Source organism: Fukomys damarensis, unplaced genomic scaffold, assembly GCF_012274545.1.
Source record: "Fukomys damarensis isolate Sample0158 unplaced genomic scaffold, DMR_v1.0_HiC HiC_scaffold_21, whole genome shotgun sequence".
NCBI lineage: Eukaryota > Metazoa > Chordata > Mammalia > Rodentia > Bathyergidae > Fukomys > Fukomys damarensis.
The window spans coordinates 4,526,311-4,542,354 of NW_022900933.1; the positions used below are offsets into that span (position 1 = coordinate 4,526,311).

Genomic DNA, 16,044 nt, shown 5'->3' on the forward strand with positions numbered 1-16,044 from the left:
CGTTCCTGCCCAGGCACGGCTGCCTCTGTTCTAATTCTCTCCACGCTGATCTGTGCTTTCCTGTCCCCTCTTTCCTACTCTCTACATCCGTGTAGCTCCACATGATAAACTCTGTACCAATTCTCCAGGGCCAGAGAGCTCAAAGCTCTAGGCATTGGTTCTTAAATCCTTTCCTTTGGTGAAATCCTCATCTCCTTTTGGAGTAGAAAATATCTCCTGTTCATCTTCCCCCTTTCACTGGTTTATGCAGGGATCTGGAAATTTCTTAAAAAAGGCTAAATAGCAAATATCTTAGGCTTTGGAGACTATAAGTCTCTGCCAACTACTCGACTCTGCTGTTCTAAATGTGAGAGCAGCCACAGACCAAATGGATGCGGCTGTAATTCGAATCAAAACAAAACTTTATTTACAGAAAACTTCACTCCTACAGACTGTAGCTTGCTGACCCCTGGCTTATAGTGTAAGTTTAAACACGAGGTCCCCTTATCTTTGACTCCTACTATTTAGAAACAAGCTTTTAGATCTGAGAAAGGGAAAAAAATATTGGTGTGCCTGCCCCATGAAAGTTGGCTGTATCAGCTATAGATTTTTCAAGTCTTCTCAAACACTAAGAATTTCCTTCTTTCTTCCAGGTAAACCAGGGGCACCAGAAAGGAAAGGCACACAGGGTCTCTGTGGGTACTGACTGGGAAGAAGAGGGTACAGGCAAAGGGCTTCAAACAGACTTAAAATAATATTTCTCAGCTACAACTGTAGAATTGATTAGCAATTCTCCCATAACATTGGATTCATGCCCAGCCTGATTCTTCCCCTCTATGGTAAACGCTGTGGTGTCGTTCGAGCAAGAAGACCAAGGCCCCTGCACTCATAACCCTGCTGAGTTCAAATGCATCCCCTGCATTTTTCTTAGGACCTTTGCAGTACCCGCCCACCGCAGTCAGCACGGGGAGTTGTTGGCCCCAGGACGTACGCATCTCACTTCTTTCGGTTCCTCTTCCTCTCCCCTCCTCCCCTCCCTCTAACTCTAGATCCTCTGCTCCTTCCCATTTGCAGAAGTTCTTCCTCCTTTCCTACTCCTCTGATCTTGCTCTTTCAATTTATACTTTGAGAAGCTCAAATTTCTCATAGAAGAGAAGCCGCATGAGACTTAAGCTTGTGCATCTGATTTATTTCTCTTAACGTTGTGGTCTCAAAATGCTTTCGTTTTTCTTCTATGCAGCCTTCTTTATACATCCTTCTACATCGTTCGTTATGGCAGAATAATGCTCTGTCGTGTATGTACGCCACATGTCTCCTGTGCATTCACCTGGTGATGGGCGTACAGGCTGCTTCTATGACTCAGCCATTATGAGTTGTGCTGCTGTAAACGCGGGTGCACCCGCATCGATGTGGTGTGATGTCTTTAACGTTTGGGGGAGATGCACAGAAGAGGACCGTCTGGACAGCATGGGATTTCTAATTTCAGTTTCACATTTGTCAGTGGTGCACACGTGCAGTCCATGATGTTTTCACTCCCCGTGGGAAGTGGGCAAATCCACAGAACACATTCCAATTGGCTCCATCCCTGCCCTTTCCCTCCTTCCATCTCTTGCTCTGCTTTCCCTTTGAGGAAGGTCCAGCTCCCCACTTTCTGTTATCTTTCGTTTTGTTCTGTATTTTCACTCTGGGTTTGTTATACAAGGGAAACCATGTGACGGTTAAACCTGATTGATTTCACTTAGCATCATGGTCTCAAGGTGCATCCATTTTCCTACAGATGACTTCAGCTTATCTTTATGCCGGAGTGGCACTCCTTGTGCACGAGTACCTTTTCTTTATCCACTCATCTGTTGGTGGACGTATAGGTCACTTCTAAGATAGCTCTTATGAGTTGTGCTGCTACAAACATGGGTACACAGGTACCGCTCTAATAGAATGTCTTTAACTTTAGCTAGATTGAGTAGCTAGGTCAAATGGAATCTCTAGTTTTAGTTTCTCAGGAACCTTCATACTGATTTCCATAGTGGTCTCACCAGTTTGCTCTCCCGTTAACAACACAGAGGGTGCCCCAGCCTTTTCAGCACTTGTTACTGGTTGATTTCTTGATGGAGGCCATTCTTTCCGAAGTAAGATGTAATCTCAATGTTATTTTAATTTGCATTTCACTGCTTTCGTGGCCAGTGATGTTGAACATTTCTTTGTGCATTTACTGGCCATTTGCACTTCTTCTAAGAAGTGTCTTTTCATTTCATTTGCCCATTTTTTTTATTGGGGATTTTACTTCTGGGGGGATCTGGATTTTTTGAGGGCCCCCCGCCCTTTTCTCATTACCAAGAATTAAGCATAGAAACTCAAGGGTGCAGCCAAAGACTCGAATACCTAGCTATACCCCAGCCCTTTTACAATTTCACTGTGAGGCAGGGTCTTGCTAAGTTCCCCAGGCTGGACTCATAAACTTGCAACCTCATGCCTCAGCCTCCTGAGTAGCTGTCATTACAGGCATATGCCACCAGGAGAGTTTCCTACTCCATTCTTAGGAAAAAATTCAGATTATTCCCAAAGAAGAGATTTTAAAACCCTCAACTTTTTCCTATAACTACATGACAGAAAGGCAGGTCCAGATCCTTGGGAACTAAATCAGCATAAAGCAATGGATTTTCTTGTCTTTTTTTCTTTCTCTCTGTCCATCCTTCCATCCTTCCTTCCTTTTTGGTTGGTGATTGAACACCAGTTCTTCAGACATCCCTGGCCTTTTGCCTTTTCTTATGTTTTTCTTTTGAGACAAGTTCTTGCTAAATGACCAGGACTGAACTTGAAACTGCGATTTTCCTGCCTCAGCCTCCTAGAGTGCTGGGATTATAGGTATGCGTCACCACAGCTTGCTGTAAGGCAAGTTCTACACTGGGAGAACACGGTAACCCTGTGGGAGAGCACTGCCTGTACACTTTACCTGAGAGAAGGACACGGAGGAAAGAGCTAAAACCAAACCTACTCTCTTCCTCTGGGCTTCTGTTTGCTCTGGCTCACAAGTGATAGAAACAGCTCACATGGGCGGAGGCAAAGGGGATCTGTCGGTCAGAGGTCCTGCCACAAGGAGCTGAATGTGGCTGGTCAGGAGCACCATTGGCCGCCGGACAGCTAGAACCAGGCTCGGAGTGTCTCGCAGGCCTTCCTCATCTCTGCCGCTGACCCCTCCCAAGCCCCAACCCCTCGTCCCGCCCCTGCTGAGATAGACTTCTTATTCCACTTCCAGTTTTTAAAATCCCAGGGAAGAACCCAGGTGGCCCTTTAGGGACCATGCTGTCTCTGGTCTCACTGTGTAGCCCAGGCTGGCTCAGACTCACAGCGATCCTCCTGCCTCAGCCTCCCAATTGCTTGGATCACAGGGAGCACCACTACACTCCGCATTAAGATGGGTTCCAGGGTTGCTGTTTTGCAAATCCCCAAGTCCTCACCCAAGTGCTTTTAACCCGGCCCTGCCGGTGATATAGCTCCTCTGATGCTCTGTTTCTTCTTGTGGCCACTGAGCCGGCCTAGGGCAGCCCCTCTGGCAGGCCTGGTATCCCCGGGGCTGGGGATCTAATGTCAGTGGGGCGCGAGTCACTTCACTTAGAAGATGGATATTAAAGACTTTTCACTCCGGGTCTTGTCAAGAAAAACAAATCTGCCTGCTATCAAAGACACAAAAAATGCCCCTTCCCATCAGAGTAGCTGTTCCCATTCACTGGGACAGAAGGGACCGTCTGTCCCCACGCCTCAGAGGTGGCTTCCTCGAGGTCAATTCTCCTGATCTTTTCTCCAACATATCCAAAGAGGAGTAAGTTAACATCTGACCTTGAAAGACTTTGTCTTTGGGGAAGCAAGTTAATTTAAAAATTAAAAGACTTCTTTTGAAAAATAGATAGACCAAAGCTTGGTGAAAACACAGACACACTGCTTGGAGCAGTAATTATATCAATAGAGATTTCAGAGCCCCAACTGGAGCTGTTATTCCAGGTTTGAGCTCAGAGCAGGGGTCCTGGACTCCAACAGGGCACGGGTTCCAATGCTGGCAATGTCACTTTTTAGCTGTACGGCTGTGAGCAAGTGTCTTGTTTTATTTCTCAAATAAAGATAATAATAGAACCATCCACAGGGCGGTTGGAAGGACTCAGAGAGAGAGAGAGAGAGAGCGTGTAAAGCTGCATTACTGAGGCTAATTTAAGTATCACTGTGGCTAATTTTGTTTTTTGTTTTTGGATGTGTGGAACTGGAAATCAAACCCAGGGTCTTTACACTGAGTTACAGCTCTAGCCCCCCTTTAAATTTTTTGTTACTGGTTAGAGACAGAGTCTCCCTACATCGCTAAATCACACAGACTGGGCTCGCACTTGCAATCCTCCCACTACAGTCTTCCAGAACGCTGAGATTACAGTCATGCCTGGGCCACCATCCCCACCGACTGTGCACCTGTTAAAGTTTAACAGATTTTGCAATTTTGGCCTAGAGTGTAGCTTATTGGTAGAGCACTTGCTTAGCACGAGTGATGCTCTGGGTTCAATCCTTAATACTGAAGAAAATGTAACTTAGCCTTATGTGTCTGTCCCAGAATGTGACAGTTGAACGGGATCTCATAGCAAAGTGACTGGCTTCACTAGGCCTGGGTCAGGGAGACCTCCAGGCTCTGAGGAGGCCCAGCTTTGGACCAGATGTCACCTAGTCACATTACTAACATTGATGTGCGGTGCCTGTGCCCCTCTGTCCTTGCTGACATCATTGTAAAGCGCCGGTAACCTGAGAAAAGGGATGGCAATGTTGCCCTGAGAAATCCCCACCCTTTAAATTCTTACACACTTTTCAGTGCAAGGAGACTGCTAAATGCTTTCTTGTCTTTACATTAGGTTTCCTTCATTTTTGAACTTGTAGTGATGGGACTGAACCCAGGACACGGTGAGAGCTCTGGCCCAGCCCTGGCTCTCTTCTCCCTGGTGTAAGACATGGCTGAAGTCGCCTCTTCTGCATGTGTACAAATATGAAGCCAGGGAGCTTGAGCTGGCCTGAAAAATAAGATCACAGCCTGTGGGAAGGGTTTTAGTCTGACTTCTGGCTCCTCTAACCTTGGCAACTCATGCCCAGCTTATGGCGTGAGAGCTTTGATCCGCAGAAACTGTGGCTGCACCCAACACCTGCCAACTCGGAAGCCGCAGGAGATGCAAAGCTGGGAGCTTCACTTCGGGAAGTCTGAGAAACCACTGATGCCTGGGTCCCAGCCACAGAGCCTCTGATGAGGGGATGCCTTCCCCCAGGTGGCTAAAGTGTGTGGCTGAGGTCACAACGTCTGCTTCAAGGGCCTCCTTTCCTCTTCTTTACTTAGCACTACACAGTTTTCCTTTTCTCTTACAATAAAAATCTCTCAAACTACAGCTGAGGGCTCATTTCACATTTTTGTTATCATGGCAGATGATCATTTTCTAGATGATGCTCCAGGATTTGCAGATTCACTTTGAGTTTCACAAATAATCTTCATGAATTCCTTGAGAAGCTCCACCAAGATCGCTACGTCTTTCTTTTATTGGGAAGCCTGGAACCAGAGAAAGGATTTCCGAATTCTTCCAAGAGAGAGGTACCATTATAAACAAAGTCTGACGTTTGAATGGCAGGGGTGGCTTTGACGGGCAGCAGAAGATTCTCTCAGGCCAGGAGCAGATAACCCCAGCCTGTTTCTGTGCTTTCCTAATTGGACCACTGGATGTGTTGCCATTTAACCAAATGCAAGTTAATCAGCTTTCTTGCATGTGTAATCAATCCATGGATGACTACACAGATAAACCTATACCACACTTTAAAACAGTGCAACTGGCGCACTATATGTGGCGGAGGTTAAGAGAGCAAAATCATCTTGGCCTTAGTCCTGAGAGATCAGAGATCTCCAAACCTGACTGCTCTGTTTATAAAAATCATCTGGGCTGCTTACTAGATCCTTTTTTTTTTTTTTTTGGTACCAGGGATCAAACTCATGACGTTGTGCTTGAGAGGCAGGCGGCGGAACCACTGAGCTAAATACCCAGCCCTGCTTACTAAGTTTACAAAGATGTCTGGTCAGAGGTATTTGTGGGTTTTTTGGTTTTGTTTCTTCGATACGGGTCTCACTGTGTAGTTCGGACAGACTTTGACCTTACTATGCAGCCCATGGCAATCTTCTGGCCTCCACCTCTCGAGGTTACAGGTGAGACCACCATTCCAGGACTTTGTGGTTTGAAAAATGAGATCAGTCCTTCTCAAACTCCAAAGTCAAGGACAGGGGTCTCACCGAAAAGGCAGAGTTCCTCTCCTCTCACCTGGGTGTGCCCGAGAGTGTTGGAGTTTGAGGATCTCAAGGTGATTTGTGGACGCTGCTACTTCATTCTGAGTGTCAGGCCCAGAACGATTTCCACGACCAGCCAGTTTGGGAACCAGAACTGTGGGCACTTCCGGTGTCACCTGGAGGCTGAGAAGGGCTGCTGGACACCTGGTGTTCAGCAGCTCGGGGGGCTGTGTATGAGAAGGGTGGCTTGGCCGTAGAGCGAGGCCTCGGTTCCATCCCTAACACTACAAGGGATGAAAAGAAAAGCGGCACCCAGATTATATGAAAGGCGAGTTTTCATTATATGAAACTCAGTTTTCAGATGATGGAAGACACACGGTTAAAAGATATTTCATTTTGTTCATGCTCGCCGATACGAAAGTGACATCTTGGTTCCTTTATTTCTCTCGAGACCCATCTGCTCCTGCGAGCTCACCAGCACACACAAAGGCAGCAGGAACAGTTGCTTTAAATGCACATTATTTTAGCTGATGTATCTGGAGCACGGTGATAAATTACTCACGACGTCTGGTCTGATTCACGATCAGATTGTAGCCCGATTTACACTTCGCGTGTGCAGGGCTGAGATGCGGTGCATTAAAATGGTGCACACAGCAGATTTTTCTCTCCACTGAGCTGTGGGCTCAGCGTCCTCACCGGGCACCTGGTTTGGCTCTGCGCTCCAGACTCGGCATCAGGAAGGAGAGTCGGGTACAGCCAACACCCAGGGCCCGGTGACTGGAGGGGAGCTCGGGACACCCAGTCCTGCCTGAGCGCTGGCTTTGTGCGAAGTGGGCCGTAGCCGTGGTTTCCGTGGCCCTGACCTATTTTCAAATCCAGATCAAGACCCGCTACCCGTTCAGTGGTTTTTTCCTAAGGGTTGGAGATTTATTCAGGTGGGAGCTGGGACGGGTCAAACCAAGAGGAGGTGATGTGAGCCAAAGGCCGGCACAGGCCAGCAACCCCACCCAGCGCGGAGGGAGGCTGAGGAAGGGGGGGACGGTGAGTTTGAGCCAAGCCTGGGCAAATCACCGACTTAGCCGGACCTTGTTTCAAATTTTAAAATTTAGCGTACATCCTGGGTCAGTCTGGATGCACGGTGCTCGCGTTTGTGTCCTCTCCACGGTGTGATAAGGTCATAGAAGAGCCTTTTCTCCTTTCCTCTCATCATCGCCTTGATCCTCGCATTCTCGTTTTTGGTTTTTTGAGACAGGGCTTCACTATGTAGTTCACCTTGGCCCTGAACTCACTATGGAGTTCAGACTGGCCCTGAACTCCTGGCCATCCTCCTGCCTCAGCCTCCCAAGGCAAGCGCCACTATGCCCAGCGATCCTGACATTCTTGCAGGACCAAGGCTTTCTTACTTTCTCTGCAGTGGCCTGCAGTGCTTTTCACAGACAGCTGGGAAAGGCCAAGGTTCATTCATTCATTCAGCCAAAGTTCATTAAAAAGCCTAAGCTGGGTGTCCAACTCTAACCAAGATAGAAGCTCGCCCGAGCGAAGCTTGCGAAGAGCAGGCTAAGTGGATAATCTGGATGGAGAGTGCGTCCCCGACAAGGGGCTGGCGCTAGTGTCCAGTAGTGGAGTCCGCCCTTTCTGCGGAGAATTCGGACACTTGCGAGTCCTCCACACATGTGAGCATATCAGTGTGATCACTCAGCAACCTCAAAGAAAAGGCGCCTGATGGACCACACGCGCTGAGAGAGGAAGGGAAGCTCCACTCCCTTCACGTGGACTAATCTGGTAGCGGTAGCTTTGGCCACTTGCAAGACTCTACAGAAACGTGGGTCCCTGGGCCGTGGAGCAGTCTGGCTAGGAGGCACCGAGGGAGGCAGGCTCCCTGTTTCCATTCCTGGGAATGCTGGGTTCGGTCGGAGGCAGAAGTGCTGGCCTCTGGTACTCAGTACTACCCTGACCACAGTCTACAACGCAGCCACTCGTGCTTGGAGTTTTTCGTTTGTGGTTTTCCTTTGTCTTGTCTTGTTTGTTTGTTTTTGAGACAGATTCCTGCTGAATTTCTCAGGCCGGCCTCTGACTCTCGCGATCCTCCTGCCACAGCCTCCTGCGTAGCTGAGACTGAGGTGTACACCACCATCCCTGATGTCTCATGGCCTTCTTAACTCTCTCCCTCCTGCACAGTGCTCTTACCGCTCTCCTTATCCAGCTTCAGTTCTGTGCTCAAGCCGTGCACGTGTGCCCTCCTCTCTGCCACGGGGTCTGAGAGCTACATCCCTGATTCCCAAGGTGGGACAGAAATGGCGGCTCCACTTGAGAGACAGCTCAAAGAGGGCTGACCTGCGTTGCGTGTCTTTGCTTTCAGCTGCAGCTAAGGCAATTCGATGTGGCCTGCTAGCTTAGCATCTGACCAGCCGCGTTTAGGAAAGTCTAGAGGTTAACAGCAGAGTGCCACATAAGGCCACAGTGAAGAGTAGACGCCATCAAGTGCTCTCCACACACTTGTACACAACTTCACACATTTGCACTCATGCTTAATCAACTCTGTCATACGCTTCTACACTGGCACACGTTTTACCAACACGGGTTCATGTATTGCCTTTTAATCCTTGTTATCTACATACAATCTTGATGTTTAAAAATTCCTCTACGTGAGTTTGGTAACAGACGTCCGTGAACCTGCCGCAGCAGGACCATGTCAAGTTCCAGGCTACCCTAGACAACTTACTGAGACCCTGTCTCAAAAGAGTAAAATGTTAAAAAGGGCTGGGGGGCTACAGTAGTTAGTTCAGAGCCAGAAGGCTCACATAGCATGCCCAAAGCCCTGTGTTCGATCCCCACTAGCACAGCTTGTAAAACATTGCACCACTGCTCTAACTTATCGTTATGTTACGTACTTGGTCAAGATTATTTAAGGTAGTGAGTACATGGACCAACTTTAAATTTTTTAAAAAATAGATATGTGTCAACTTTAAAGCTTACTGTAAAATATAGCTTATCAAATTGTCACAGAAGTTACTCTACAGGCAAACAAATTTTTAAAAAGTGAGTTGATAAAAAAACAAGTTATTTATAATACGCATGGTTCACAGATTCAATAAAAATAACATAGGTGCTAAAGAATGGCTGAAAACTCACAGATGATCCAGGAAGGTCCAAACAACTGGACAAGGCACCGGCAGAGTGGACCCTCTACAAAGCACCCTCTGGGCCATGTGTGCCAGAAATCCCATCAGCCCTCAGAAGCAGACAAGTGAAAACAGGTGCAACACAGGAAAATCCTGCCGTATGATTTAACACAGCACTTTCTGGCTCCCAGGTCATCTGTGTTTATGTGATCCTGGTTCCAGAGATTCACCACTTACAGGCATGAGGAACACGCCAGAAACCCTCCAGCCACAGCAAAAATGTTGCTACAGAACATCACCCAGATTTGACAGCCCTGCTTCAAAAGCTCATACAAAGCATGAGCTATAGGGCCAGGATGTAACTCAGCAGCATCGCGCCTATCTGGAAAATGTAAGGTCCTGAGTTTGATCCCGGTACTCAAAAAACAAACAAATGAAAAATGAGCTATGTATTATCACTTCTCTTTAATATTCTACCCCAGAAGCCCATGGAACTGAACTTCAAGTGGATTTGTGTATATCTTAAAAGAAGAAACAAAGCTGGACATGGTGGCACATGTCTGTAGTCCCGGCTCTCTGGGAGGCTGAGGCAGGAGGACCTGGGAAATTTAGTAATTTAGCCGGACTCTACCAAAAAAAAAAAAAAAAAAAAAAAAAAAAAAAAGTGGGGGGAGGATGGGGGATAAAAAAAAAAAAAAAAAAAAAAAAAAAAAAACAAAGGCTGAGGATGTAGCTCAGTGTGAAGGTCCTGGCTTCAATCTCTAGTGACACACATACACATAGTTTTTGGGTTTTATTTCCATAGTAGGGATGGGCCCTGTGGCGCCTCAGAGGGCCTCCTGCAGACCTCTCATCACCCGGCGCTTCTCAGCAAGGTTTCCAGCGGCACGGGCAGAATGTACAGCGCTGCAGGCTTCAGGAGGAGCAGTGCCAACTGCTCAGCGCCAACAGCACCCCGCAAGAGTCCGAGAGTCTCCTCTGTGATCACACAAACACCCCACCCTTGGGTGCAGCGCCAGCCCCGCTGGAGACTCAGGTACTGAGAAGAAGCTGGAAGCCCAACCGGAAAGGCAGAGAGGCTCTGCCCAGGGCCCTGAGTGGGGTAGGCTCCGCAGCAGATGGGCGCCTCCAGGGAGGTTCCGGTCCGGTCACTGGGTCCTGGAGACCAGGGCCCAGGGACCCTGGGGCGTGCTCTCCTCCGTTACCCTCTGCCTCTCTGCCCTGCTTTGTCTCTCCTCATAAAAGCATCTGCTCATCGCCTTTGCCCCTGCAGACTTTCTGTCTTACATCCAGTTTCCCAGCGACCTACACCATGGATGCATCATCAAACGCCGCCCACACCGAGGCCCTTTCCCGCCGGCTTCCCGGGCGGACCCAGGAGAAGAGGCAGCGGCTCTCTTTCCCCGGTAGGGGGCAGCACGGCTCTCTGGCGTCCTGCGTGTGCGGCTCCCTGCGGCCTCTGAAGTCAGACAGTCTGGGTTTGGGAGTCAGCTCCACTAGGTGGCCTCTGGGTGACTTCAGCGGTCTCTGCCTCGGCTTCTGATTTGTAGGACGACACGTTCACGACGTAAACTTCAGAAGAAGTGTGTCAGCGGGGCAGTGTGTAAAATGGGACCTTGAAAGTACCCGGCGTGCCTCTGAGCAACATCGGCTGTTGCTCTCGTTATGGCTATCGTCATAATCATTACTGAAAAGCAGAAAACAGTTGTTATTACTAAGTAGAAGGTTAGAATCTGTGTCTCCTGACTCCCCACACCCCCGTGCTCTTCAGACTTTTCCAGCAGCTCTTTTGGCTGAAGGGAAGGAAGACGGGCTTGTGTGAGGGGAGGCCGGCGGAGGAATCGCTTTGAAATCAGTTGTTCTATATTCAGCTTCACACATCACTTACACATTGAGTAGACTGGATTGCTTTTAAATATGCTATTCCTTAATATAGTCTTCTCTGCTCTAATGTAGAATGTTTTAAATCATGCACTAGTTCAAACATTCAGTTTCTGTCCCATAAATGTTAAAGAAAAATCGACAGCCCAGAGAGATTCACCTTGATTCCCTCCCCGCTCAAGCCCGCGTTCTCTTACCTAAGACTTACAGGACTGGAGACTCCCGGAAAAATCCAACAGGCCCTCATTGCACCGCCGAACAGTCAGAAAGCTCGATCGGTCTTGTGCAAGCGGGTGCCACAGAGGACGTGGCCCTCCCAGCTGGAAGTGACGCTCACCGCCTCCCATCTCGTCCGTCTGTCGCCCACCTTTCCTGGGCGAGGGGAAGATTTTCCCGGGAGCTCCCTCTATATTCCCTGCACACTGGCTTTGATTGCAGCTGTGTATTTCCAAACTCCAGCGGGGCCGGGAGATTCTTCCGCCCGGATGTGCATCAGTGGATTCAAAGAGCTTCCGGCACCTCTTCTGGTTCACTTCCGAGTCTTTCCTCTCCACCTGCCACCCCACCACCGCCACCGCCGCCGCTATTTGAGGAGTGAAAGCAGGAATAGAGGGCGGGTGTGGCTTCTCTTCACTTTGCAGAAACCTGGGTCATAAAAGGAGAAGAAAAACAGCTGTGTGGACAAGATAATTTTCTTCTGATCTAAGTCATATTCCAATGAGCAAAACGACCAAGTCGTGGCACAGCAAATCTGAGCTGTTTCGGACCGTCTTGGCAAACAGTTAATCTACATCCGATAGCATGGGTGACAGAGGAGTGGATTAAGACTCATTCTCTATAGCAGAAGCTTTTCGGCTCCGTAAACATGGCGTGATAAGGCTGCCTGTGACTTTAAAGCTGGCCCTGCAGCCACTTGAATTTGGGAGGCTGTTCCTTTGCAACTCCCAATCCAATAGTTCCACCAAAAGTGAAGCGGTTAGACCGGCTGCAAAGGAAATCTGCAGTTTTAGGAAAGGCAGAGAAAGGAGTGTGGCACCCGGCAGAGTGGCAGAGGAAAGCCGCAGAGGGCGTTCAGCTCCCTCACCCCACTGATCCGCACCTGCGGGTGTCTACAGCGAGGCCGGACGGGTGAACCTTACCTGCCGTGCTGCAGTGAAGACCCGGAGCGCTGCGGACGAAGATCCCCTTCATGCCGGCTTTGGCGGCCAAGGTCCCTGCCCAGCACAGCAGTTAGGACTCAAGTGTGGAGGACCTGGATTCGATGCTCTGGGCCTCTTACTCACTTGTGGCCTTGAGCAGTTTTCTTGCCTAATCCTGTTTGCTCATCTGTAAAGTGCAGGAGGGTAGTGCCTACTTCTCTGGAGCGTCATGTTAAGTAGAAATTCCTACACACACAGCGCTCAGAGCGGTGCTGGGCACCAGAATGTTCGCTGTTACTCCAGTGCTGCACACAGGTTGCAGCGCACCTGTAATCCCGTGATGTGTGCACGAGCCTTAACCTGGAGGGACAGATCGGGCCGCCACGAAGGGTAACGGAGCCCGTCTCGCGGGACACCTGCTTCTGTCCTCACACTGTCCGTGGTTCTTTCAGGTCCCCACTTCTCAAACACATAGAACAGGGATGCTGCTGAGGTAGGAAATATTATCACCTTCCATTATTTCTATTTCTAGACAGCGTTGGTGGAAGTCAGGTCATTTCGTAGCATTTTGAATTATCTCATGAGCTGTGGCATTTGATGGTGAAATTGAAACACTCAGATGTTATTTCTTTTAAAGACCAGAAACTATGGTGATCGCTTATTAATGATGCTTTGTAGTATCACCGTATCTTGTACAAGTACAGATCCTGTTTCAAAGTCATTTTTTAGAAAAGTGTTTCTCTGTCTGTGACGCTATCCACCTTCCATGAGTGCTAGCTCCCCGACACATGAGCCAGAGTTTCCTGCTGCACTGGAAACATTCTTTTGTACGATGTTTTAGCAAACACCCAGCAGATGGAAATCAGCAAGATCTGTACTTAGCGAAGTGTAACATTTTAGATTTTAAAACCAAATTTATAGTTGGATAAAACCGACATCTTTTATGTTTATTAGTCAAAGGAGATACAGGATTCACTATGCTGTTTGAATGTGGGCTGGGTCGTGACAACTAATCCAGTCCATTTTCCAATTTTACTGACTTGTAAATTCAGTAAAATTTCACCATAATCTTGGCAACTGTTGGGCAGAAAAGTCCAGGAATTTACAGGAGGGGGAAAGTGTTTTCACTTCATGCTCAGGTATGAAAGAGACACCCTTTCCCCTGCCTGTGTTCATGGCAAAGCCCGCCCCTCGAACAGTCTGCTACCCACAAGGGGGCTGTGTGGCCCTTGTCAGAAAATCACAAAGGAAACCGATCTCATGATGTTTCCTCCTAGTTATTTTATTTGACGTTTATTTTTGTTGGGGTCACAAAGAGACTCAAAGACTAAAACACATGTGACAGAAGAGAATCCTTCCACTTCTTTGATAAACGTTAAGGTGTTTTTGTTGTTAGTCTATCCTGGCATAAAAGTAGACATTAGGTGGGGGTTAGGGTGTTCAGATATCGAAGGCCATGAAACATTGAGTTTAGCCTTTAAATTAATATGCCTGTCTCTGTTACACGAGAACTGTACTTTGTTACAGGATAACTATTTGTCTTGATAATTTAAAAATAAAAGCAAGATATCATTTCAGTTTGAAGAAACATTTCACCTCCTTGGTTTTTTTGTTGTTGTTGTCATTTGTTTGTTTTGGGTACTGGGGATCGAACTCGGGTCCTTGTGCTTGTGAGGCCGGTGGCAGAAACACTGAACTAAATCCCCGGCCCATCACAGCCTTGTTTTAAATGCACCCCTCTTTCCGCCCACACCTGGAGGAAAGCAGTCGGTGATGTGCTCCCTACTTCTCTCATGACAAAATCTATTCTTTAGGTGATGTGTATTTTATGGTTTTAGCAACAACAACAAAAAAAGATTGCCAACATTTTTGGAAAATTTTACTGCTTATAGAGTTGCTTTTATAGCTAGATTCTGGCTGGGGATTTAGCTTAGCAGTTCCGCCACCTGCCTAGAAAGCGCAAGGACCTAAGATCGATCCCCAGTACCAAAAACAAAACAAAAGTAAAGCTGGATTCTGAGTAACTCTGTGTAAATTTTCATTTATTCTTTTTCATAGATGCAAAATATAAATTAATATTTTTACAATTTTCAACTGTTAATGACATTATTACATTTACACTACAACCCCAAATAGAAACATATACAATGGCTTTAATGTGTTTTCTGGCTTCTACTCTCCTTTAACAGGGCCTTCAGAGGCAAGCTTGCTCCTGCCCGTCAGCCTGCACAATATCGTCGCCCGTGTCCAAACACACTCCTCAGACACATTCTCTTTCCCTGCCACAGACCCCACACCATGCCCCTTCCCTGGACCCCTCTCTCCTCTCTGCGCCCGTGTACCTGACACAGAAGGTGAAAGTCTCCTTGCCTACCAGTGCTGCCTGCTGCACAAGTTTGGATCGCACGCCCCCCACCTACCTGTTGAAGTCCTAGGCATCTCCATGGCTCAGAATCACTGTTTCTTCTGCGCTCTCCAGGCAGGCATTTCCCCCAGCGCATCTCTGCGCTGTCTCCAGCAGTGCCCACCACAGCGGCTAGCACCGCTCCACTCTTCAAAGATGGAGTCTAAGGCGGAGAAGAGCACTGCTGCCCCAGGTCACCCTGTTCGCGTATGAGGTGGAGTCAGGACCGAAATTTAGGTCTGCGGAGCCCATGCCCAAGCTGCTAGGCCCCAGCTGCTTTGTTCCTCGCTGAAGAGCTCCAAGCCCTAGAGCTCGCCTCCTGCCCCCCTCGGTTCTCACGGATCGCTTCATAGGACCGCAGAGGGAAGACTGTTTAGTTCATCAAACCTTTTGCTGCACCTCACCAGGCTCTTTGTTAAATTTTCCTGTGGGACAATTAGCAACTGGCTGTAAACTCAGTAGAGGAGTTACAGAAAGCTTCCCGGGAAAGAGGAGGTCCAGGTAGGCTTAGAAAACCCAGTGGATTCGGTGAGTTAAGAGAGTGAGCCCACTGCAGGTAATCTAAGTGCAGACTTACCAGGAACTATGAGAAAAGCCATGTGATGTGTAGGCGACATGGTGGCTTAATGTGCTTTGAGGAAGGATAGGAGATAGGACCTACTAAATAAGCTTTCCACTGCCAGCCAGGGAATGTCAGCCTAATGTGCGCAGAATGCTGTTTTGTGATATGCTGTTCCTTATTGTTATCTATCCTGATTTGTGTGGTTCAAGTTCTTTTTTGGGGAGGGTACCAGGGATCGAACTCAGGACCTTGTGTTTGTGAGGCGGGTGTGGTGCCACTGAGCTAAATCCCTGGCCCTCAAGTTCTTTTCTTTTGTTTTCTTTTTTTTTTTTACCAGGGATTGAACTTGGGCCCTTGTACTTACAGGCAGGTGGCAGAACCACTGAGCCAAATCCCTGGCCCCCTGAAGTTCATTTTCAGTAGTGTATATTATTCCACTGGATATCACAAGTTACTTATTCTAATATGCATGAACATTTAAGGTTCTCCCTAGATGTTTACTATTACAAATTTGGCTGATACTCTTGTGTGTTTCTTGTTATGTGTGTATCATTTCCCCTTGCATGCGCATCTAGTAGGTAGGTCAATGGCACACGTATCTTCAACTTATTGGATAAGGTTAGGTGATCTTCCCCGGTGGTTGTAAAAATGTACACTCCCGCCAGAGTCTGTCC

General features: G+C 48.0%; 1 protein-coding gene across 1 annotated transcript; it reads left to right on the top strand.

The window, feature by feature from the left end:
• Nucleotides 1-1,287: 1,287 nt before the first annotated feature.
• LOC117287152 lies at nucleotides 1,288-15,127 on the top strand. The gene is made up of 4 exons (XM_033766919.1): nucleotides 1,288-1,407; nucleotides 4,860-4,908; nucleotides 5,501-5,581; nucleotides 14,594-15,127. Exons 1-4 carry the CDS (start codon nucleotides 1,288-1,290, stop codon nucleotides 15,019-15,021), a joined length of 678 nt encoding a protein of 225 aa, XP_033622810.1. The 3' UTR covers nucleotides 15,022-15,127.
• The last annotated feature ends 917 nt before the right edge of the window (nucleotides 15,128-16,044 follow it).